The sequence below is a fragment of the Pseudophryne corroboree genome, chromosome 6, assembly GCF_028390025.1.
Source record: "Pseudophryne corroboree isolate aPseCor3 chromosome 6, aPseCor3.hap2, whole genome shotgun sequence".
In the NCBI taxonomy this organism is placed as follows: domain Eukaryota; kingdom Metazoa; phylum Chordata; class Amphibia; order Anura; family Myobatrachidae; genus Pseudophryne; species Pseudophryne corroboree.
This window is the reverse complement of record NC_086449.1, coordinates 189,913,484-189,938,343: the sequence shown is the minus strand read 5'-3', so window position 1 is coordinate 189,938,343 and position 24,860 is coordinate 189,913,484. Positions and strand designations below refer to the sequence as shown.

The window sequence follows — 24,860 nt, the reverse complement described above, 5'->3', positions numbered from 1 at the left end:
ATTTGATTTCCAGTGTGAGTTGGCGCTGGGTGTGTGCTGGCATACTCTCTCTCTGTCTCTCCAAGGGGCCTTATTGGGGAACTGTCTCCATATACATATATCCCTGTGTGTGTGGGGGTGTCGGTACGCGTGTGTCGGCATGTCTGAAGCGGAAGGCTCATCTAAGGAGGAGGTGGAGCAGATGATTGTGGTGTCTCCGTCGGCAACGCCGACACCTGATTGGTTTGATATGTGGAATGTTTTAAATGCAAATGTGACTTTGTTGCATAAGAGAGTGGACAAAGCAGAGTCCAGAGATAATACAGGGAGTCAATCAATGGCTTTGACGGTGTCACAGGGCCCTTCAGGGTCTCAAAAACGTCCCCTATCCCAAATAGCAGACACTGATGCCGACACAGATTCTGACTCCAGTGTCGACTACGATGAGGCAAGGTTACACCCAACGGTGGCCAAAAGTATTCATTATATGATTATTGCAATAAAAGATGTTTTGCATATCACAGATGACCCCTCTGTCCCTGACACGAGGGTACACATGTTTAAGGAAAAGAAACCTAAGGTAACGTTTCCCCCATCTCATGAGCTGAACGCACTATTTGAAAAGGCTTGGGAAACTCCAGACAAGAAACTGCAGATTTTCAAGAGAATTCTTATGGCGTATCCTTTCCCTGCACAGGACAGGTTACGGTGGGAATCCTCACCCAGGGTGGACAAAGCTTTAACGCGCTTATCCAAGAAGGTGGCGCTACCGTCTCCAGACACGGCAGCCCTCAAGGATCCTGCTGATCGCAGACAGGAAACGACTTTAAAATCAATTTATACACATACGGGTGCTTTGCTCAGACCGGCAATAGCATCGGCTTGGGTTTGTAGTGTGGTAGCAGCTTGGACAGATACCTTGTCAGCTGATATTGATACCCTTGATAGGGATACCATTTTATTGACCTTAGGTCACATCAAAGACGCAGTCTTATATATGAGAGACGCTCAGAGAGACGTTGGGCTACTAGCTTCAAGGGCCAACGCCATGGCGATTTCGGCTAGGCGAGCACTGTGGACCCGCCAATGGACGGGTGATGCCGACTCAAAGAGGCATATGGAAGTTTTTCCTTACAAAGGTGAGGTTTTATTTGGGGAAGGTCTCGCGGACCTGGTTTCCACAGCTACCGTGGGTAAATCTACTTTTCTCTGACGTCCTAGTGGATGCAGGGAACTCCGTAAGGACCATGGGGAATAGCGGCTCCGCAGGATTCTGGGCACAAAAGTAAAGCTTTAGGACTACCTGGTGTGCACTGGCTCCTCCCCCTATGACCCTCCTCCAAGCCTCAGTTAGATTTTTGTGCCCGACAGAAAGTAGTGTTGCGGCAGCACGGTTGGATTCTCAATATTCCAAAATCGCAGCTGATCCCGACGACACGTCTTCTATTCCTAGGGATGATCCTGGACACAGTCCAGAAAAAGGTGTTTCTCCCGCAGGAGAAAGCCAGGGAGTTATCCGAGCTAGTCAGAAACCTCCTAAAACCAGGCCAAGTGTCAGTGCATCAATGCACAAGGGTCCTGGGAAAAATGGTGGCTTCCTACGAAGCAATCCCATTCGGAAGATTCCACGCAAGAACTTTCCAGTGGGACCTGCTGGACAAATGGTCCGGATCGCATCTTCAGATGCATCAGCGGATAACCCTGTCACCAAAGGGTGTCTCTCCTGTGGTGGTTGCAGAGTGCTCATCTTCTAGAGGGCCGCAGATTCGGCATTCAGGACTGGGTCCTGGTGACCACATATGCCAGCCTGCGAGGCTGGGGAGCAGTCACACAGGGAAGAAATTTCCAGGGCTTGTGGTCAAGCCTGGAGACATCACTTCACATAAATATCCTGGAGTTAAGGGCCATTTACAATGCTCTAAGCCAAGCAAGACCTCTGCTTCAGGGTCAGCCGGTGCTGATCCAGTCGGACAACATCACGGCAGTCGCCCACGTAAACAGACAGGGCGGCACAAGAAGCAGGAGGGCAATGGCAGAAGCTGCAAGGATTCTTCGCTGGGCGGAAAATCATGTGATAGCACTGTCAGCAGTGTTCATTCCGGGAGTGGACAACTGGGAAGCAGACTTCCTCAGCAGGCACGACCTCCACCCGGGAGAGTGGGGACTTCACCCAGAAGTCTTCCACATGATTGTAAACCGTTGGGAAAAACCAAAGGTGGACATGATGGCGTCCCGCCTCAACAAAAAACTGGACAGGTATTGCACCAGGTCAAGGGACCCTCAGGCAATAGCTGTGGACGCTCTGGTAACACCGTGGGTGTACCAGTCAGTGTATGTGTTCCCTCCTCTGCCTCTCATAGCCAAGGTACTGAGAATTATAAGACGGAGAGGAGTAAGAACTATACTCGTGGCTCCGGATTGGCCAAGAAGGACTTGGTACCCGGAACTTCAAGAGATGCTCACAGAGGACCCGTGGCCTCTACCTCTAAGAAGGGACCTGCTCCAGCAAGGACCCTGTCTGTTCCAAGACTTACCGCGGCTGCGTTTGACGGCATGGCGGTTGAACGCCGGATCCTGAAGGAAAAAGGCATTCCGGAGGAAGTCATCCCTACCCTGATCAAGGCCAGGAAGGATGTGACCGCAAAACATTATCACCGCATTTGGCGAAAATATGTTGCGTGGTGCGAGGCCAGGAAGGCCCCAACGGAGGAATTTCAACTGGGGCGATTCCTGCATTTCCTGCAAACAGGAGTGTCTATGGGCCTAAAATTGGGGTCCATTAAGGTTCAAAATTTCGGCCCTGTCGATTTTCTTCCAGAAAGAACTGGCTTCAGTTCCTGAAGTTCAGACGTTTGTCAAGGGGGTGCTGCATATACAGCCTCCTTTTGTGCCTCCAGTGGCACCTTGGGATCTCAATGTAGTTTTGGGATTCCTCAAATCACATTGGTTTGAACCACTTAAATCTGTGGATTTAAAATATCTCACATGGAAAGTGGTCATGCTGTTGGCCCTGGCTTCGGCCAGGCGCGTGTCAGAGTTGGCGGCTTTATCCTGTAAAAGCCCTTATCTGATTTTCCATTCGGACAGGGCGGAATTGAGGACTCGTCCTCAGTTTCTCCCTAAGGTGGTGTCAGCGTTTCACCTGAACCAGCCTATTGTGGTGCCTGCGGCTACTAGGGACTTGGAGGACTCCAAGTTGCTGGACGTTGTCAGGGCCCTGAAAATATATGTTTCCAGGACGGCTGGAGTCAGAAAATCTGACTCCCTGTTTATCCTGTATGCACCCAACAAGCTGGGTGCTCCTGCTTCTAAGCAGACCATTGCTCGTTGGATTTGTAGTACAATTCAGCTTGCACATTCTGTGGCAGGCCTGCCACAGCCAAAATCTGTAAAAGCCCATTCCACAAGGAAGGTGGGCTCATCTTGGGCGGCTGCCCGAGGGGTCTCGGCTTTACAACTTTGCCGAGCAGCTACTTGGTCAGGGGCAAACACGTTTGCTAAATTCTACAAATTTGATACCCTGGCTGAGGAGGACCTGGAGTTCTCTCATTCGGTGCTGCAGAGTCATCCGCACTCTCCCGCCCGTTTGGGAGCTTTGGTATAATCCCCATGGTCCTTACGGAGTTCCCAGCATCCACTAGGACGTCAGAGAAAATAAGAATTTACTTACCGATAATTCTATTTCTCGTAGTCCGTAGTGGATGCTGGGCACCCATCCCAAGTGCGGATTGTCTGCAATACTTGTACATAGTTATTGTTAACTAAATCGGGTTATTGTTGTTGTGAGCCATCTTTCCAGAGGCTCCTCTGTTATCATGCTGTTAACTGGGTTCAGATCACAAGTTGTACGGTGTGATTGGTGTGGCTGGTATGAGTCTTACCCGGGATTCAAAATCCTTCCTTATTGTGTACGCTCGTCCGGGCACAGTATCCTAACTGAGGCTTGGAGGAGGGTCATAGGGGGAGGAGCCAGTGCACACCAGGTAGTCCTAAAGCTTTACTTTTGTGCCCGGACTCCTGCGGAGCCGCTATTCCCCATGGTCCTTACGGAGTTCCCAGCATCCACTACGGACTACGAGAAATAGAATTATCGGTAAGTAAATTCTTATTTTTTGCCTTATGTTCCCCCACAGCAAAAGAAAACACCACAGTATCAGATGCAGTCCTTTTGGTCGCACAAGTCCAGAAGAGGTCGAGGCTCTTCCTTCCTCGCCAGAGGTAAGGGTAGAGGGAAAAGAATGCCTGCTACGGCTAGTTCCCGGGAGCAGAAGTCCTCCCCGGCTTCTACTAAATCCACCGCATGACGCTGGGGCTCCACTGAGGGAATCCGCGCCGGTGGGGGCACGTCTTCGACTCTTCAGCCACGTCTGGGTTCAGTCGGACGTAGATCCTTGGGCGATGGAAATTGTATCCCAAGGCTACAAGCTGGAATTCGAAGACGTGCCTCCTCGCCGATTCTTCAAATCGGCTTTACCAGCTTCTCCCCCAGAGAGGGAGATAGTTTTGGCTGCAATTCAAAAGCTGTGTCAACAGCAAGTGATTATCAAGGTTCCCCTAATACAACAGGGAAAAGGGTATTATTCAACCCTGTTTGTGGTCCCGAAACCGGATGGCTCGGTCAGACCCATTCTAAATTTAAAATCCCTAAACCTGTACTTAAAAAGGTTCAAGTTCAAGATGGAATTGCTCAGGGCAGTTATCTCCAGCCTGGAAGGGGGGGGGGGGGGATTTTATGGTGTCACTAGACATAAAGGATGCATACCTTCACGTCCCCATATATCCTCCTCATCAGGCATACCTGAGATTCGCTGTACAGGACTGTCATTACCAGTTTCAGACGTTACCGTTTGGGCTTTCCACGGCCCCGAGGGTTTTCACCAAGGTAATGGCAGAAATGATGGTGCTCCTGCGCAGGCGAGGAGTCACAATTATCCCGTCCTTGGACGATCTCCTGATAAAAGCGAGATCAAAGGAACAGTTGCAGAAGAGCGTGTCGCTCTCCCTGAGAGTGCTGCAGCAACATGGTTGGATTATAAATCTACCAAAGTCACAGTTGATTCCAACGACTCGACTCTCTTTCTTAGCCATGATTCTGGACACGGAACAGAAGAGGGTTTTTCTCCCAAAGGAAAAAGCCCAGGAACTCCAGAACATGGTCAGAGACCTGCTAAAACCAAAAAGAGTGTCAGTCCATCAATGCACTCGAGTACTGGGGAAAATGGTGGCGACCTACGAGGCCATCCCCTTCGGCAGGTTGCATGCGAGGACTTTTCGGTGGGACCTTCTGGGCAAGTGGTCCGGGTCCCATCTTCAAATACATCGGAAAATAACCCTGTCCCCCAGGGCCAGGGTGTCTCTCCTGTGGTGGCTGCAGAGTGCTCACCTTCTAGAGGGTCGCAGGTTCGGCATTCAAGACTGGGTGTTGGTGACCACGGATGCGAGCCTCCGAGGATGGGGAGCAGTCACACAAGGGAGGAATTTTCAGGGACTATGGTCAAGCCAGGAGGCTTGTCTACACATCAACATACTTGAATTAAGGGCCATATACAACGGCCTACGACAAGCGGAGAATCTTCTTTGCGACCTACCGGTTCTGATTCAATCAGACAATGTAACAACCGTGGCTCATGGTTACCGCCAAGGCGGGACAAGGAGCAGAGTGGCAATGGCGGAAGCCACCAGGATTCTGCGCTGGGCGGAATATCACTTAAGCGCTCTGTCAGCGGTATTCATTCCAGGAGTGGACAACTGGGAAGCAGACTTCCTCAGCAGACACGATCTCCATCCAGGAGAGTGGTGACTTCATCAAGAAGTTTTTGCAGAGTTAACAAGTCTTTGGGTACTTCCTCAAATAGACATGATGGCGTCACGCCTCAACAAGAAACTTCTGAGGCATTGTGCCAGGTCAAGGGACCCTCAGGCAGTAGCGGTGGACGCCCTGGTGACACCGTGGGTGTTTCAGTCGGTCTATGTGTTCCCTCCTCTTCCGCTCATCTCAAAAATATTGAGAATCATAAGACGAACAAGAGTGCAGACAATACTCATTGTTCCAGATTGGCCTCAAAGGGCCTGGTATTCAGATCTTCAGGAAATGCTCAGACGATCCGTGGCCTCTTCCTCTCAGAGAGGACCTGTTGCAACAGGGGCCCTGCGTGTTCCAAGACTTACCGCGGTTACGTTTGACGGTATGGCGGTTGAACACCGAATCCTAGCTGGGAAAGGTACTCCGGAGGAGGTCATCCCATCTCTGATAAAGGCTAGGAAGGAGGTGACGGCGAAACATTATCACCGTATCTGGAGGAAGTATGTATCTTGGTGTGAAGCTAGGAATGCTCCTACGGAAGATTTCCACTTGGGCCGTTTTCTCCACCTTCTACAGACAGGAGTGGATCTGGGCCTGAAGTTAGGCTCCATTAAGGTACAGATTTCGGCCCTGTCTATATTCTTCCAGAAGGAATTGGCTTCTCTCCCAGAAGTCCAGACTTTTGTAAAGGGAGTGCTGCACATCCAGCCTCCTTTTGTGCCCCCAGTGGCACCATGGGACCTTAACGTGGTGTTACAGTTCCTAAAATCGCACTGGTTTGAGCCTCTTCAAACAGTTGAATTAAAATTTCTCACTTGGAAGGTGGTCATGTTGTTGGCCTTGGCGTCTGCTAGGCGGGTGTCCGAATTGGCGGCTTTGTCTCATAAGAGCCCCTATCTCATTTTCCATGTGGATAGAGCTGAGTTGAAGACTCGTCCTCAATTTTTGCCTAAGGTGGTGTCATTGTTTCATATCAACCAACCTATTGTGGTGCCTGTGGCTACGAGAGACTTGGAGGATTCCAAGTCCCTTGATGTAGTCAGGGCCTTAAAAATTTACGTAGCCAGCGCGGCTCGGATTAGGAAAACAGAGGCACTGTTTATCCTGTATGCAGCCAACAAGGTTGGCGCTCCTGCTTCTAAACAGATTATTGCTCGCTGGATCTGTAACATGATTCAGCAGGCTCATTCTACGGCTGGATTGCCGTTACCAAATTCGGTAAAGGCCCATTACACTAGGAAGGTGGGCTCTTCTTGGGCGGCTGCCCGTGGCGTCTCGGCTTTACAGCTTTGCCGAGCGGCTACTTGGTCAGGTTCAAACACTTTTGCAAAATTCTACAAGTTTGATACCCTGGCTGATGAGGACCTCATGTTTGCTCAATCGGTGCTGCAGAGTCATCCGCACTCTCCCGCCCAGTTGGGAGCTTTGGTATAATCCCCATGGTACTTACGGAGTACCCAGCATCCTCTAGGACGTAAGAGAAAATAAGATTTTAAACCTACCGGTAAATCTAATTCTCCTAGTCCGTAGAGGATGCGGGGCGCCCGTCCCAGTGCGGACATATTTCTGCATGACTTGTATATAGTTGTTGCTTACATAAGGGTTATGTTACAGTTAAGATCAGTTGTTGGCTGATACTGTTTTGTTCATACTGTTAACTGGTTGCGTATAGGCCAGGTTATACGGTGTGGATGGTGTGGGCTGGTATGAATCTTGCCCTTAGATTAACAAAATCCTTTCCTCATACTGTCCGTCTCCTCTGAGCACAGTTTCTCTAACTGAGGTCTGGAGGAGGGGCATAGAGGGAGGAGCCAGTGCACACCCATCTAAAGTTCTTTATAGTGCCCATGTCTCCTGCGGAGCCCGTCTATACCCCATGGTCCTTACGGAGTCCCCAGCATCCTCTACGGACTAGGAGAAAAAGATTTACCGGTAGGTTTAAAATTTTATTTTCCATGGTACATCAATGAGTGTTTTTGTATTAGTAGCCAGTTTATGGATAAAGATGGTGGATATTGTAAAATGTCATACAATGCATGTGACAAAAATAGGAAACTAGGGATTTTTGTTTACTTACCGTAAAATCTTTCTCTGATTCCATCTGAGGGACGCTGCGCACTTACTGATGGGTTAGAGTGTGTGGGAAGGGAGTTTGGCACAGAACCTATAGAAACTAACTCCTCCCCCCTCTAACCTCTTCCATCTCCAGCCTGACCATCAATTACCTCAGTTTATGTTTAGCAAAGCCGGAAGAGGCAGAACAGAATACAACCAATAAACCAGACAAAAATACGGGAGGGATCGCAGCGTCCCCCAGATGGAATCAGAGAAATAGATTTTACGGTTAGTAAACAAAAATCCCTCTTTCATCCATCTGGGGGACGCTGTGCACTTACTGATGGGATTTCACAAAGCAAGCTAAATAGAGGAGGAAGAAGCAGATGGCATAGCTGTCTGTAAAATTTGACGCCCAACAGGGGCAGTCTCCAAACCAAAAGTGTGAAAATGGTAAAACTTGGTATGCACGGGCGACCAAGTTGCCGCGCTACACAGCTGCTCAACCGAAACACCTCCGCGAACAGTCCAGGAGGCCCCAACAGCCCTAGTCGAATGAGCCCTCAGGGAGTCAAGAACAGGCAATGCAGAAGACACATAGGGGGTAATTCCAAGTTGATCGCAACAGGATTTTTGTTAGCAATTGGGCAAAACCATATGCACTGCAGGGGAGGCAGATATAACATGTGCAGAGAGAGTTAGATTTGGGTGGGGTGTGTTCAATCTGCAATCTAATTTGCAGTGTAAAAATAAAGCAGCCAGTATTTACCCTGCACAGAAATAAAATAACCCACCCAAATCTAACTCTTTCTGTACATGTTATATCTGCCTCCCCTGCAGTGCACATGGTTTTGCCCAATTGCTATCAAAAATCCTGCTGCGATCAACTTGGAATTACCCCCATAGGCCTGCTGAATAGCAGAGGTCACCCAACCCGCTACTGTATTTTTAGAGGCCGGCTAGCCACGTTTGGGTGCATCTATCAAGCCAACAAGGTATCTGTACGACGAATAGACTGTGTACGGGACAAATAAATGCATAAAGCCCTAACAACATCCAATAACGCCAAATGACAATCCTTTCCAGAAGACTCTGGAACAAACGTCGGAAGCACTATGTCCTGATTCATATGAAAACCTTTGGCAAATAGGAAGGCTTCGTACGTAAGACCACTCGATCTTCGTGAAAAACCAACATAGGCGGTTTGTAAGAAAGCGCCTCTAACTCTGAAACACGTCTGGCTGAAGCAATGGGCAAAAGAAAAACCATCTTCAGAGTAAGAAAACGCAATTCAGCAGTGTCCAATGGCTCAAACGGAGGCTTCTGTAGAGCCTGAAGAACCAAATTTAAATCCCTGGGGGGGAACCGGAGGGACAAACGGAGGTTGAATCCTGATCACACCTTGACGGAACGTCTGTTCCTCCGGAATGAGAGCCAATATTTTCTGAAAAAGTACATACAATGCCGAAACCTGTCCTTTAAGAGAAGAAAGACAAAGTCCTTTAGTCAGACCACCCTGGAGGAAAGACAACAGGCGAGGTAATCGAAAGAGGTCCGGCGACAACCCACGCCTTTCACACTAAGCAATGTAGATACGCCATACTCTGTGATAAATTCGAGAGGTGACTGGTTTCCTAGCCTGAAGCTTAGTTCTCACCAGTGGCCAAGATAAACCTTTAGCTCTTAGAATGCTGGATTCAAGAACCATGCCATCAAAGCCAGACAATTTAAATCGTAGTGGCAACAAGGACCTTGTAGAAGAAGATCGGGTCGCAGAGGTAGACGGAACGGTTTCTTGGTCACCATGCTGCGGAAGAGTGTGTACCACTGACGACGAGGCCAGTCCGGAGACACAAGAATGACTGGGAGACCTTCTCTCCAGATGCCTTGAAGTAGGCGCCGTATTAAAGGAATTGGCGGGAACACATATCCCAGTTGAAAATGCCACGGAGCTGTCAAGGCATGGGTCAGCGTTGTTGAGGATCTTGAGTTCGTGGGCCGTACCTAGGTAGCTTTCGGTTGAGATGCGACGCCATGAGGTCGATGTCGGGTGTTCCCCACAGAGACACCAGGGTCAGAAAGACTTCTTGATGAAGCTCCTATTCTCCCGGATGGACCATGTCACGGCTTAAGAAATCTGCTTCCCAGTTTTCCACTCCTGGAATGTGAGCTGTGGAGATGGTCGTAATCCAACGATCCGCCCACTGGAGAATATAGACAACCTCCTTCATTGCTCTCCACCTGCGAGTCCCGCCTTGTTTGTTTATGTAAGCCACCGCTGTGGCGTTTTCTGATTGAATGCGTACCGGATGACCTTGGATGCTAGTTTGTATCTGAAGCAGAGCATACCAAATTGCTGTCAACTCTAAGATGTTGATTGGTAACATCGATTCCTGACTGTTCCAGAGTCCCTGGAAGTGCTGAGATTGAAACACTGCCCCCCCCAACCGGTGAGGTTGGCGTCGGTGGTGACCATTATCCAAGACCAAACAGTGAACGGTGCCCCTTTGGTTAGATTGGGACTGAGTAGCCACCAATGGAGAGACTGCCAAGTCTGAACCGACAGCTGGCACAATTGCAAGTCCAGAAGTGGTCACTATTGATTCCAACAGCCCAGAATTTGAGCCTGAAGGGACAGAGCATGGAATCTGGCATATGGCACCGCCTCGAAGGTCGCTATCATCTTGCCCAACACTTGCATACATCTGAGAACTAGAACTGAGACCCTCTGCAATTGTTACAGGGAGTGGACTCTGGATTGTAGATCCTGAAGTTTGTCCTGGGGCAGAAAAACCTTCTGACTTCTTGCGTCGAACTGGAGACCTAGAAACACCATCTTCTGAGAGGGAAGCAATGAAGATTTCTGGAAATTCACAATCCACCCGAATGACTATAGGTTGGCTGTTGTGAGCTGCAATTGTTGGCGAAGAAGTGTCTGTGATGAAATCTTCAGCAACAAATCGTCCAGGTAAGGAGTAAATGTTGACGCCCTGACACCTCAGGACCACCACAACATGGGCCATTATTTTTGTAAATACCCGAGGAGCTGTGGATAGACCGAACGGAAGAGCTTGAAACTGAAAATGCCAAGGGCCGATTGCGAATCTCAAAAGATGTTGATGACCTATCCAAATGGGAACATCGAGGTATGTGTCTTTTATGTCTATAGATGCCAAATATTCCTTCGGTTCCATGACAGCGATGCATGATCGAATCGATTCCATTTTGAATTTTCTGGACAGAGAGCTACGGATTCAGGCACTTTAAATTTAAAATGGGTTGAAACGAACCCTCCGGTTTGTTTACGAGAAAAAGACTCGAGTAAAAGCCTTGACCCTGTTGTAATCTGGAAACTGGAAGAATTACTCCATTGTGTTAAAGTGCAGAAGTTTCCTTAATCAGTGCTTGTCGTCTGGAGGGATCGGATGGGAGAGGAGTGATGAAAAACCGGTTTGGGACAGGCTCCTCGAGATTCAAAATGTGTCCTCGGGTTATGACCCCCGTCACCCACCGATCCGGTTTCGACAGGAGCCATACTTCCTCGAACTGTAGTAACCGAGCCCCAACCACCAATGATCCCTCCGGAGACCTCCCTGCGTCATGCGGTAGGCTTGTCGGCAGGCTTGGCCGCTGGTCTACGTGGTGCTTGGGATCCTCTACCTCGGAACGCACCTCTGCGTGGAAATCTTGAAAAGGCTCGAAAGGACTGGAAACTTCCCTTGACCTTGAGTACGAAAGGACCGAAACCTAGTTGGTTTCGGCTTCTGAGGAACAACTGGAAGAAACGGGCTCATGCCACCCGTGGTATTAGAAATAATCTTTGTAAGTTCTGGACAAAAGAGAAATTCCCAGTTACTGTAATAAAGTAAACAACAGTAACCCAATACTTGCAGTCAGCTGATCCCTGCCTGACCCTACAGGGTGAGAAGCTTAAGTCCCCGTAATCAGTGTGTCTGTGTTGTGCTATCCGGAGCGCAGCATCCCCTGCAGTGTGAGTTCAGCATGGAGAAAATGTTGCCCGTATCACAAGCCCGCCCCCACAGACTGTGGTGGGCGGCGCAGCACAATCCTTTGAGCGAGAGACCAAGGCGGGAAGCGGACCTTCCCCTTCTGTTTCACCGCCGCGGCTGGACGTTCCCCTTCAGGAAGGGGGCCTAAGCGCTCACACTGAAGGCACTGAAATAGAGCTAGGCGGAAGCAGTGTCCCGGATCTATATCCCCTTCAGCGACCGTACCACTGGGGAAATGTCCCGCTGTTTCCCTGCTGCTCACAGTAAGACAGCAGTTAGTACCCCCAGCACGTGCACACACCAATGATCATTACCGGACCACAGCAGCCTCTCACAGTCCCGCTCACAGCCACCAGTAACAGAGCACACAATTTTCTGAGAAGGAGGGGGGGGGGGGGGGTTTAATAACAGCCCAACACTGGTAGACAGGTTGTGGCTGCTGGTAATTTCCTACCTGTCGTTAGCCTCCTCGGATCAGCTGTCCGGATAAAGGGAGCCCCAGTGACCACAGTATGGTGGCTTCCCCAGAGGCTGCACAGAGTGGGAAATCTCTAACGGACAAGTCCCACTCTAAGTAAACCTGTCACCTGTAAATAGGGACTTAGTATACACCCAGAAAACTAAATAAAACAAAACCTAACTAAAAACTATAGCGCTGAAACTGTGCCTGCACTCTCCAGGCACAAAACTAAAACTGAGGTAATTGTTGGTCAAGCTGGAGATGGGAGGGGTTAGAGGGGGAGGAGTTAGTTTCTATAGGTTCTGTGCCAAACTCCCTTCCCACACACTCTAACCCATCAGTAAGTGCGCAGCGTCCCCCAGATGGATGAAAGAGAAATAAACATGTACAATAACATGAAAAGAAATGTAAGGATACAGTGTAAAGTCCACAAGAGAGTCTAGATGTAACTGCTGCTCATATCATCTGTGTCAGGAGTGCAGAGGCAGCTGGTGCACTGTGTGGAAAGAGTAGCTGGTCTTGTGGAAGAACGATACTGTGACTATTTGACCCGACCTGATGACAGACAGCGGAACTGCAATGAGGAGCCTTGCCCACCGAGGTGAGCTGCACTTGTTAATCCTTTGTTTCATTTCCTGTCTGCTTCATCTCCTGAGTTCCGCTATAATCAATTTTCTGAAATACATATACTTTCACAGTCGCATGTTCGTCGTATTCATAGCATACACATTCTATAATAGAATGAAAGGTCCTCACTGTTCACACATGGTTTTCGCAGGTGGTGGGTGGGAGAGTGGCAGCAGTGCTCAATCACATGTGGAGCAGGCGGTGTGCAGAAGAGAACAGTCCTCTGCATTCAGAGAGTGGGATTAGATGAGCAACGGGCTTTGCAACACTCAGACTGTCAACACCTTCCCAAACCTGAATCCAGCATTAACTGCAACCAGCGTGAACCTTGCCCTGCTGTCTGGCACCATGGCAACTGGAGCCAGGTATGTCAAGTCTGGGAGAAGAACTGAACTGACCAATTTACATGATCATTCATTTAGATTCCTCGTATGCGTTTTTTGTATTATCTCTATCCCTATTTGAAACTGTTCTTATTTCCCATAGTGCTCTGTATCATGTGGCGAAGGGGTCCAGTATCGAGATATATTTTGTGATAATGAACTAGAAGGTGGTGCTTGTAAACCTTCAGAAAGTCCCATCACGAAGAAAGCATGTGTGATGCCATCTTGCCCACCAGGCCTCAGCCCGTTTGACTGGACAGGAAGTGGAGCATCCAGCAAAGAGGTTGTCAATGAAATCTTCCCAGGCCACCCAAGGGCTTCTAGCAGCAAGCAAGATTCCATGGAGGATAATTCCATCTTTGAAGGGGACTTTTCTAATGTCGGCAATGGAGGTCAAGGAAAAGTAGGGAGAGCATTTGTTGATGACTTCTATTATGATTACAACTTTATTAATTTTCATGAGGATTTGACCTATGACCCATTAGAAGACAATGATATTAAGGGAGGAGGAGAGCTCGATAATGAGTATCTTCCTACACATGTTCCTCATGTAAAAAAGGTCTCTAAAGACCAGAATATTGGAAGTATGCAGTTCACAGAAAGCCCAAATAAGTATTTGACCACAAATGCATTGAATGATTTAGTATCTAGTGACCACAGGAAGACATCCGCCATTCCAAGTACTTCCATGGAGGTTCAGAATGATGTAACGGAATCACCCAAAGGAACAATTCCAGTTATACAAAAGTCTTTCTCTTGGGACCAACTTACCACTACACCAAGTGATGAAGAAGGACATAATGACAAAAATCACTTGGTGACAACAACTGACAAGCCAGATGAAACTTCAGTACTTTCAGTTACAACACACATTATTGACATAAGTCTTCCAGACAACTCTGTACGTTCAACTCTACATCTACCTGTTACACAACAGCCTTCGGCGATCCCCAAAGCTGTCACATTGTTCCCCTCAACACATTCCTCTTCACGCTATTTAATATCAGAAGTTACTCCAGGTCCAGTATCATCAACCTTTTCACCAGACTCAACCTACAAATCTTCAGAAATTCCAATACATGATCCGTCACCGGATATGAGACAGGAACCATTGCCAGAACCACAGTGGAACCTATTGACAGATCATACACCAAAGGATGTTCTATTAGATCATACACAGTTACCACCACATCAAGAAAAAAACACTACACTAGATTCTCATCAGCTAGCTAAAGACTCTTCTGCTATTTTGACATGGAATTCAGCTACAACACCTTTAGATCCCATTCATACTATAAAACTCACTTTGCAAGCAGGTCATGGTAACACAACCTCAGTTGGTCCTCAAGTTACTCCAACGTTCCCCACAATGACCATCCCACTCCCAACAGACATACTAACATCTGTCATATTGCATAGTCCAAAGAGTTATATCAGAGGAGATGCTGATCCTCACCTCAATAAAAAAGGGACAACAACAGATTCAAGTACAACTCATAGCAGTCATTCCTTATCATCACTTGGGGAAGAGGATGTGCAGAAAAGTCACTGGGAGGTCGGAAACTGGAGTGAGGTGAGTTTCAGAGGTGGGGTGAGCACAGGTCACAGCTTGGAGAGTAAAGTAAATAAAATGGGTAAATATCAAAACTTACAGGAGCACTAACACATGGAATGTTTTTGTTTTTTTTTAAAGCAAGTTAAGTACTTTTTAAACTTGGATCTGAAAGTATTTTTTTTTTTACTGTGCTTCTATATACAGTATTTAAGGCTATAGTGGGACCACTGTGTAAGAAAAAACAATTTGTGTTCCCTAATGCACACTGAGGGGTATATTTACTAAGGTCCCGATTTTGACCGAGATGCCGTTTTTTCATCAAAGTGTCATCTCGGTAATTTACTAAGCAAAAATCACGGCAGTGATGAGGGCATTCGTAATATTTTGGAAGTCCTAGGAAAAAATCACGAATCAATACACCATCGGTCAAATACGCCTGCAATTTGCTAGAAATCGGGAATTTACTAAAAAGTGCAAAACACAAACACTGCCGACAATAGCCAAACACTGCCGTGATAAAATACAAATCGTGAAAAAGTGCTAAAAAAAACAGACCTGCTTTTTTATCCCGTGTTTGTATAGGCATGCACGGATCCATGAGATCCGTGCATGTTTTTCAGTGGGAAGGGGGGTGAAATGTTCAAAATTTACAGAAAAAAAATTGCGTGGGGTCCCCCCTCCTAAGGCAAACCAGCCTCGGGCTCTTTGAGCCGATCCTGGTTGCAGAAATATGGGAAAAAAATGGACAGGGGTTCCCCCATATTTAAGCAACCAGCATCGGGCTCTGCGCCTGGTCCTGGTTCCAAAAATATGGGGGACAAAAAGAGTAGGGGTCCCCCGTATTTTTGAAACCAGCACCGGGCTCCACTAGCTGGACAGATAATGCCACAGCCGGGGGTCACTTTTATACAGTGCCTTGCGGCCGTGGCATCAAAATGGTCTGGACATTGCAGTGTTAATCAGTGGGAAGTAAAGAATGGGAGTTCAAATCCTGCTTCCAAGGTTCTCTATGTTTTCTTTTTTTTTTTTTTTTGTGGGTGGGCTCAAGTCGTTTGTTTTAGGAGTCTGCAAGGGCTATTTTGTTAATGGGTGGATGCTTATGGTGGCAAAAGAAATAGTTTTTTTTACCAATAACTTGTTATAGCAGTGTACAGGAGAGGTTGTGTTTCATTGTATTCATGGTTCATTGGAAAATGCAGATTGATTATATATATATATATATATATATATATATATATATATATATAGTGTATGTGTATATATATATATATATATATATATATATATATATGGATGTTACTCTATTAAATTCATTATTGAAAAGTCTCCTGAGTGCCGCCAGACTATGGGGGTCATTCCGAGTTGTTCGCTCGGTAAAAATCTTCGCATCGCAGCGATTTTCCGCTTAATGCGCATGCGCAATGTCCGCACTGCGACTGCACCAAGTAAATTTGCTATGCACTTAGGAATTTTACTCACGGCATTTTCATCGTTCTGGCGATCGTAATGTGATTGACAGGAAATGGGTGTTACTGGGCGGAAACAGGCCGTTTTATGGGCGTGTGGGAAAAAACGCTACCGTTTCCGGAAAAAACGCAGGAGTGGCCGGAGAAACGGGGGAGTGTCTGGGCGAACGCTGGGTGTGTTTGTGACGTCAAACCAGGAACGACAAGCACTGAACTGATCGCAGAAGCCGAGTAAGTCTGGAGCTACTCAGAAACTGCTACGAGGTGTGTAATCGCAATATTGCGAATACATCGTTCGCAATTTTAAGATGCTAAGATTCACTCCCAGTAGGCGGCGGCTTAGCATGAGCAAATCTGCTAAAATCCGCTTGCGAGCGAACAACTCGGAATGACCCCCTATCTTCATTATGTTTGGATGTTTTCATCTTATGGAGGGCACCGGAGCAGATGACACACCAGCAAGGGGAGTGCCGGCTGTTTTGTTGCTTTATATATATATATATATATATATATATATATATATATATATATAGAAAAGGAAATCCCTGCACTCTCACAAAATTATAGTCAATGGTGGGGTGCCAGTCAGAGTCCTATCAAAGAGAGATGGGGCCCATAGTACAAACATACAGTATTCCCACTATGTGGAAAAGACAGCACACTCCAGTTAGGTATTTCAAAAAAGTCAAAAAAGAGTATTTATTGCAAAGTTTTGTCTCACAGTTTTCCAGTGGAAAATCCAACGTTTCGGTCCACACCGGGACCTTCCTCAAGGTATACAGCATACACAGCATAGAGACACCATATCAATTGAAGTCCCTGCTCATTTTGACTCCAATTGATATGGTGTCTCTATGCTGTGTATGCTGTATACCTTGAGGAAGGTCCCGGTGTGGACCGAAACGTTGGATTTTCCACTGGAAAACTGTGAGACAAAACTTTGCAATAAATACTCTTTTTTGACTTTTTTGAAATACCTAACTGGAGTGTGCTGTCTTTTCCACATAGTGGGAATACTGTATGTTTATATATATATATATATATATATATATATACCTACCATACTATATTTTTAAAGCAGGATTACACAGGTTCTCAGGCTGCCTGACTTCAAACCTGCATTTCACCTTGGTTTGAGCAACTAGAGGACCTGTAATTCATTAGTGTCCCGGTTTAAAGAGATAGTCTCACATTTCAGACTGGTGGTACCAACCCGGCAAATTGCCGTGATGGTGACGTCAGTGGTGATGTGTACGGAGGCGGCGTCTGGAGATCATATTGTCTCCAATTGCCGAAAGTCCCTCTAACGCCGCCTCTGCCTATACTGTGAATGGGTCCTGGGTTGCATCGACTCGGCAATCCGTTTACGCTGCACCTGACCCGGTAATAACCCTGCTTTATTCCCGGGTTTAAATACCGGGTCACGTGACCCGGGAATTCGGGACTTACCCCTTTTACACGACACATCGGCAATATACGGGGTTATTTGTGCAGTGTGAAAGGGTAAGTAGATGCCTGAAATTACTAAAGGAAATGTGTTCTGTGTGTCTGCATTTAAAAAAAATAAGCATTATTGTGCATTCCCCAGAAGTTAGATTATGTACAATCTGTGCTGCGTATATTGCTCGTTTTGTTGTAGCTTGTGCTGTGTTTCTGGGTTCTAGTGCTCCACCACTTGTGGTCTTGGTGCGATGTGGCGCTCAGTTTTATGCAGAGCAGGCGAGAATGGGATATGTGACGCTAATACCAAACCAGCTCCTGCTCGTCGCTGCTACCTGCGGCCTTGTGCATCCTGGACCGTGGGGAACTGGAGCAAGGTAATTCATATACAACACAAAGAAAATCTCTATAGATAGGAATAAGGGTCTCTATGAACTAATGTAGAGCTAGAGCATTGCTCCATTATTTGGAACAGAGAGGCAACATATGTAAAATGTGTTTCCTTGCATACAGCAAAGCTGTACTAAGTGCTAAGAAGACTCGGCTGAACCCCCCTAACTCTGATTTTGATGCACAAAAAGTAGAGTTGGGGAGAGAATGGGCACCACATGGTAACAGTAAATCTCATTGCAATGTATGTACAATGTGCGCATTACAGCTCCACCCCCAGCAGCTCCTCTGGATTCTCTTCCCAGAGACTGGCCACACAAAGCATCAGGGAGGAGGTAATTATGGCTGACAGCATCACAATGAGACACAATGTCTTTCCTATTTGCCTTCATACTTAGAGGCAGTTGTGCTAAGGCTTGGAGAATCCTAAAGGGAGAGAGATTAAGGGGCCTATTCATGAAGCAGTGAAAAGTGTGGAGAAGTGAGCCTGTGGAGAAGTTGCTCATGGCAACCAATCAGCATCAACATAACATTTATAATTTAAATACTATAAAATTACACAGAGCAGCTGATTGGTTGCCATGGGCTGCTTCATGAATAGATCCCTAAGTACCAACCAAACAGCTCCTAACACTCATGTTTCACACACAGCTTGTAACATGGCAGTTAGGAGCTGATTGGCTGGTATTAAATCTCTCTCCACTTTATTACTCTCCAAGGCTTAGTACATCAGCTCCATAGACCCTTACACTTTACACCCATTGTCTGAAGTAAATTAGTTAGAACATTCTACCATTCCTCCTTGGTCCCAGTCAGTCAAACCAAATCCCCCTGTCCAGTTAGTACTTACCTGTGACACTCTTTGGTCCTATAACTAACTGATCATTGTCCCTTTGACCCTGCATGCTTCTGGCATTGTAGCCAGATCAGTGACCTACCTCTTCCTCCCACCAAATCACCACATTTAATATGGTTGCAATAAAGGGGCTTTTAAAGGAAAAAGATTCTGAGTAGCATAGGGGAATGTATATGACAGCCAGACATAGGACCCTATTCAGGTTGGATCACAGAATTTTCAATTTGGACAATTATTGTACTACTGCGAATGTGCAGTGTACGCATTTTGCGTGCGCATCTTTGATTAGCAATTATTTCTGTGAATGCATTGTGCTTCAACCCAATTGCATTTTTATTGAAAGGAAGCCAGCATTTTGGGGAGGAAACATGGCGTTTTATGGGTGTATTTGACACTATTTGATTGCAGCAACTGCTTTTTAGTAAGATTAGCGATCCAACCTGAATAGGGTCCGTAGTTTTATGTTATTCCTCACTGTGCAGTCTATGAGCAAATTCAGGGGGTCAGTTGTGCTACCGCTCTGTCTGTCCACCCTCCCATGACAGCACATATCTTTGCTACAAGGCCATGCCCCAATCCACAGTATGTGAAACATGATTATTATACCGCAATAAAAGTGAGGAGACCAGAGAAAGGAAGATAAAGGGATTCTGGGTAAGAGAAAGCAAACAGTGCAACTGTACTAAATAGTGAGCTTTAGGAGCAGACTGTGTAAAAAATTTAATATTTACATTAGCCAAATACAACAGATAAAAAAGTGAGACTAGTCGATTTAAGCCTAATGTTATCACAATGTCATCATGTATCTTTGTGAGATACTAATATTATATCATTGTAATATAGTATCTTTCTTGTGAAAAAGCAACTATGATCACAGGTGTGCGCAGGGGGGGTGCCTGGTGCGCACAGGCACCCCCTAATGTCTGGCACCCCGATATCACATGCCTGATGCAGCGATCGCCGAGCAGGCTGATTACTGTCCACTCTGCGCTGCACCCTGTCAGGACTGCATTACTGACTGGACGCCTGGGTTAATCAAGGCTGCCACTGCCACCGGCTTTCAAACTCCCGGCTCCACCTCCATGTACAAAAACAGCGTGATGTGACTTGATTACGTCATGCTGCTCGCACGCCCACCCGTCACACCCACCACTTGCCCACCTCTCTCTTTCTATGCTATGCCAAAACCAGCCACGGTTGAGGAGCAGCATGCAGCCAGTGTTCCTCTTAGGTAGACAAATTCAATACTGGCAGGCGGTCGGCAGCAGCATTGACACGTCTCTCGTTTTTCCAGCAGCGGCAGTACTAGTCTGCGACTGTCAGTGTCAGTGAGTGAGTGACTGACTTGTAAGTAAGCTGCTGCAGCTTGCAGGGGAAAGAGAGGGGGAGCCAGATCAGGCTGAGGAGGTGTAATTGCAGTGAGTGCCATCAGGGGTGTTTGTATGGTGCACACCACAACATCTGACAATGTATCTGCTTTATTAGGATTGGTACAAGGGTGGATATTTTATATTGTGCTGACCGTCAATAGATGGTGCTAGACACGCCCAAAAGGTGGTGCTAGACACACCCCTCCGACGGTGCACCCCCTAATAAAATGTGCTGCGCACGCCTATGACTATGATGGTTCCTCTGATTTTCTTCTTCCTAATTCAGCCATGTGAAGCTTTGTACTAAATGCCACATTTCCTTCTCCAGTGTTCACGGAGTTGTGGAACTGGCGTGCGACTGAGAGAAGTGCAGTGTGTAGACGTTCGGGACAAGAGGCTGCTGAGGCCTTTCCACTGTAAGAGCACAGACTACAAACCACGTGTTCAGACGGTCTGTCATGAGCGGAAGTGTATGGAGTGGTACATTTCATCCTGGAGAGAGGTGAGTGTATGTTTAGTACACACAAACAAGTTCTTCTTAAGAGCGCAGGGTGATAGACTGTGGTTATACTGAAAGCAGTTTTGTAACTACCATTGGAGCAGCACATGCGGCTGCTATGGGGCCTAGTAGTGAGAAGGGCCCAGCAATGCTATCCATCTGTTACTGAGGCCCCTGCTCTGCTGAAACCAAATGGGGTCCATGTGTCAGCCTCTTCCACATGCTCAGAGGATCAGAACCGTAGCTTCTAGAATGGATCATTGGCCACACTTCAAATTTTGCTACTGGTCCTGTTGATAATTAGATCCCTGACTACAAGTACCAGCATGCACGTGCAGCCAGCAGGAATTAATAGCAAGCTGCAACGGGCCCCATAGCAAAATTTGAGAGGTGGCCAATGATCCGCTCTGGAGGCTACTGTTCTGTTCTTCTGAGCATGTTCTGGATTGTTTCATACATGTATCCAACAGTAGAGCTTTATGTATAAAATAAGGAAAATTGTAAAATAAACCTATAGATTGCATTGTGAATAAGAAGTTAACAAAAGGCAACTCACCTCAATAAAAAGAAGGCAACTCACCGCTGCTTTGTCAGATATCAGTACCATGTCACACACTATTACCTTTAGTAAAGCAAAGCAAGCCCGCGAGGGGACACATTTCATCAAACTGACTATCCATGTCACAAACTATCACCATTAGTAACCTTGTGGGGTAAAAAATGTTTAAAAACACAAAACAACACCCAAAATTGTATTTTTGTGTGTGTCGACCTTTTGACCCTGTCGACCCTTTGACTGTCGACCCTTTGACCCTGTCGACCTTTGACTGTAGACCTAATGACCGTCTATCTTTATAATGTCTATCTTCTGTATCAGAACCATTGCTGTGTGGTATCCCTATACAATAATGTTATTACGTCACCCACAGCTATCCTACCTATTGAATGTCACACTGTTCTTTATCGTCCTACACACTGCTGACACCTTATTTTTGTAATAGTTGTCTAGTGCAAACAGAAGCAAGCTGTAAGACAGACATCCATCGAAACTGTTTCAGTCAGTAGTATAAACCTCCAGCTCCTTGTATCCCGTCATGTAGTCTTATTTCAAGTTGTGTTGCCCCTGCAGTGCTCAGAGGAATGTGGAGGGGGGATGCAGCAGAGACTGGTCACCTGTCCGCAGACTGGCCGATGTGATGAAGGCCTTAAACCCAATAACAGCCGTTCTTGTAATGATCATCCTTGCACAACATGGGCCGTAGGACCCTGGGGTCAGGTGAGTATGAAGAGAGGCACCTACTTTTATGTTCATGCCTTACTTGATGGGAAAGACAGCAAACCATTAGAATACTGAAGCATGTCCCGAATTTCCCATAGTAACCGTTGAACTAAGTGGCTGCTGTACTAACTGGCTTTTTGCAGCATAAATCAGTCCTTTATCTGTCTTTTCCTCACGCTTTGGCTGCATACAGTGCACAGCTTCTTGCGGAGGGGGTATCCAGCGTCGGCAGGTGAAATGTGTGAACAAAAGAAGTGGGGCTGCTGAGGAAGATAATAATCTGTGTGACCACGAGCCGTGGCCTGAAAATCTCCAGAAATGTAACCCACAGGACTGCCAGCAAAACAACACCAGTAAGTGCCCCTCCTCACTGAGCTAACACATCCAGCAATACACAGGCTCACTTAGGCCCTCATTCCGAGTTGTTCGCTCGCAAGCTGCTTTTAGCAGCTTTGCACACGCTAAGCCGCCGCCTACTGGGAGAGAATCTTAGTTTAGCAAAATTGAGAACGAAAGATTCGCAATATTGCGAAAAGATTTTTCTGTGCAGTTTCTGAGTAGCTCGAGACTTACTCTGCCACTGCGATCAGTTCAGTGCTTGTCGTTCCTGGTTTGACGTCACAAACACACCCAGCGTTCGCCCAGACACTCCCCCGTTTCTCCAGCCACTCCCGCGTTTTTCCCAGAAACGGCAGAGTTTTTTCACACACACCCATAAAACGGCCAGTTTCCGCCCAGAAACACCCACTTCCTGTCAATCACACAACGATCACCAGAACGAAGAAAAAACCTCGGAATGCCGTGAGTAAAATACCAAACTTCTTAGCAAATTTACTTGGCGCAGTCGCAGTGCGAACATTGCGCATGCGCAATTCGCGGAAAATCGCTGCGATGCGAAGAAAATTACAGAGCGAACAACTCGGAATGAGGGCCTTAATTCACTCATGTTTCACCTACTAACACATGCATTAGAATAAGCGCAATCCTGATGGGGAAAGGTATACTCTTATATACATTTATACTGTATATACATTTTCATGCCGCTCTGTACAAGAGGAAGATGTTAGGAAGTTTATGGGAGAACGGGATGTGGAAAACAAAGCAATTCCCAGCTTACTAGAGGCAAAGATGGTTTAACCAAAGTCTGGGGAATGAGAGACCAAAAGAAGCAGTTAAGGTGCATACACACTGGGCGTTTTTTCCCAGCGCTTATGAACAGCGATGATCGCTGACATCGCTGGACTGAAAAGCGCTCAGTGCATACACACTGAACGCTTTTCCCCGCTGCCTAGCGATGTCAGCTGGGGTGAGCGGCTTTCCATAGCAGGACGCTATGGAAAGCCGCTCACCCCACCGTTCATCTACTGGTAATACCAGTAGATGAACGGCAGCAGCTAGCGATGATGCGGGAGTACGCATCAGCACTCACCGCTCATTGTTTGGGCATACACACTGGGCGGCTTTGAGCTTAAAGCAGCTCAAAGCACCAAAAGTGACCTGCTTTCAGCTCAAAATCGCCCAGTGTGTATGGGCCTTAAGTCTACAAGTAGCTTATCTTATTTAAAGGATCAGGTTGTATAATGATGCAGATGGGAGTTCATCATACAGATATTATATACCAGTGGTTCTCAAACTCGGTCCTCAGGACCCCACACAGTGCATGTTTTGCAGGTAACCCAGCAAGTGCACAGGTGTATTCATTATTCACTGACACATTTTAAAAGGTCCACAGGTGGAGCTAATTATTTCACTTGTGATTCTGTGAGGAGACCTGCAAAACATGCACTGTGTGGGGTCCTGAGGACCGAGTTTGAGAACCTGTGCTATATACTATAGATATAATGTATACAGTAAGTAAGTCAGAGGTTCCCAAACGCGGTCCTCAAGCCACCCCAACAGTCCAGGATTTAGGTATATCCCTGGCTCAGCACAATCAAATTGATTAAGGTGCTAATTAAGTCACCTGTGGCCAAGTATGGATACATTTAAAGCCAGGACCATTGTGGTGCCTTGAGGACCGCATTTGGGAACCTCTGAAGTAAGTAGTGGTGTTTGGTTATAGAGGTTAGTGTGAGATCGCACCCACTATTATCATAGCACCACATCAAGGAATTACTGGCTAGGCTAAGCAACCATTTACATGTACACTCATCCATTTCAAACTGTTACAGTGTCTGTAAAGGATATTTCATCTTTTGAATGGAACATTTTTAAATAAACCCCCATACCAGTTGTACCTGCACCTAACTGCTTTCCACATGGGGCACCCATAGTCTTGATGTTCCTGAAGAAATCTGGCACCCAAAACAGCCTGGAGTGGGTTGTTGCAGATTGCTTTTTTGGGTGCCGTTAAAACACTGTGTCAGAATGGCAGTAGGCTGGTTACTATGTAGCAACAATTGGTGATGGAGGCTGGTGGGAGGACATGGCTATATGCTGCAACCTTCCGTACATCAGACTCTGGGGCCCAATTTTCTTCTTCTTCAAAGATCCGAACACAACGGTGTATGAGAGTGCCAGAAGAGGGGCCGGAACAGAGGAGTGGGAGCTAATTTTTGGATATTTTCTACCTTTAAAATTAATTTATTAGTTAGCTACACATATTGTACTATGGGCCTAAGTCAAACCTGATAGCAGCAGCAACATTTTTCTGTAATGAGCAAAACCATGTGCACTGCAGGTGGGGCA

The 24,860-nt window shown here is 46.8% G+C and overlaps 1 protein-coding gene and 1 long non-coding RNA gene across 4 annotated transcripts in view; one reads left to right on the top strand and one right to left on the bottom strand.

Moving 5' to 3' along the window:
* ADAMTS7 (ADAM metallopeptidase with thrombospondin type 1 motif 7) overlaps positions 1–24,860 on the top strand; it is a 212,429-nt gene that overhangs the window by 169,778 nt on the left and 17,791 nt on the right. The window contains exons 17-23 of one of the 2 annotated variants that reach the window (XM_063925493.1): positions 12,782–12,908; positions 13,086–13,299; positions 13,421–14,890; positions 18,003–18,155; positions 20,723–20,896; positions 22,023–22,169; positions 22,366–22,525. In XM_063925493.1, coding sequence (XP_063781563.1) covers positions 12,782–12,908; positions 13,086–13,299; positions 13,421–14,890; positions 18,003–18,155; positions 20,723–20,896; positions 22,023–22,169; positions 22,366–22,525 — 2,445 coding nt within the window. The remainder of the gene's footprint in view (positions 1–12,781; positions 12,909–13,085; positions 13,300–13,420; positions 14,891–18,002; positions 18,156–20,722; positions 20,897–22,022; positions 22,170–22,365; positions 22,526–24,860) is intronic. The other variant, XM_063925494.1, reaches the window with a different exon arrangement.
* Positions 1–24,860, bottom strand: part of LOC134931797 (uncharacterized) — a 96,426-nt gene that overhangs the window by 65,266 nt on the left and 6,300 nt on the right. The window lies entirely within an intron of this gene.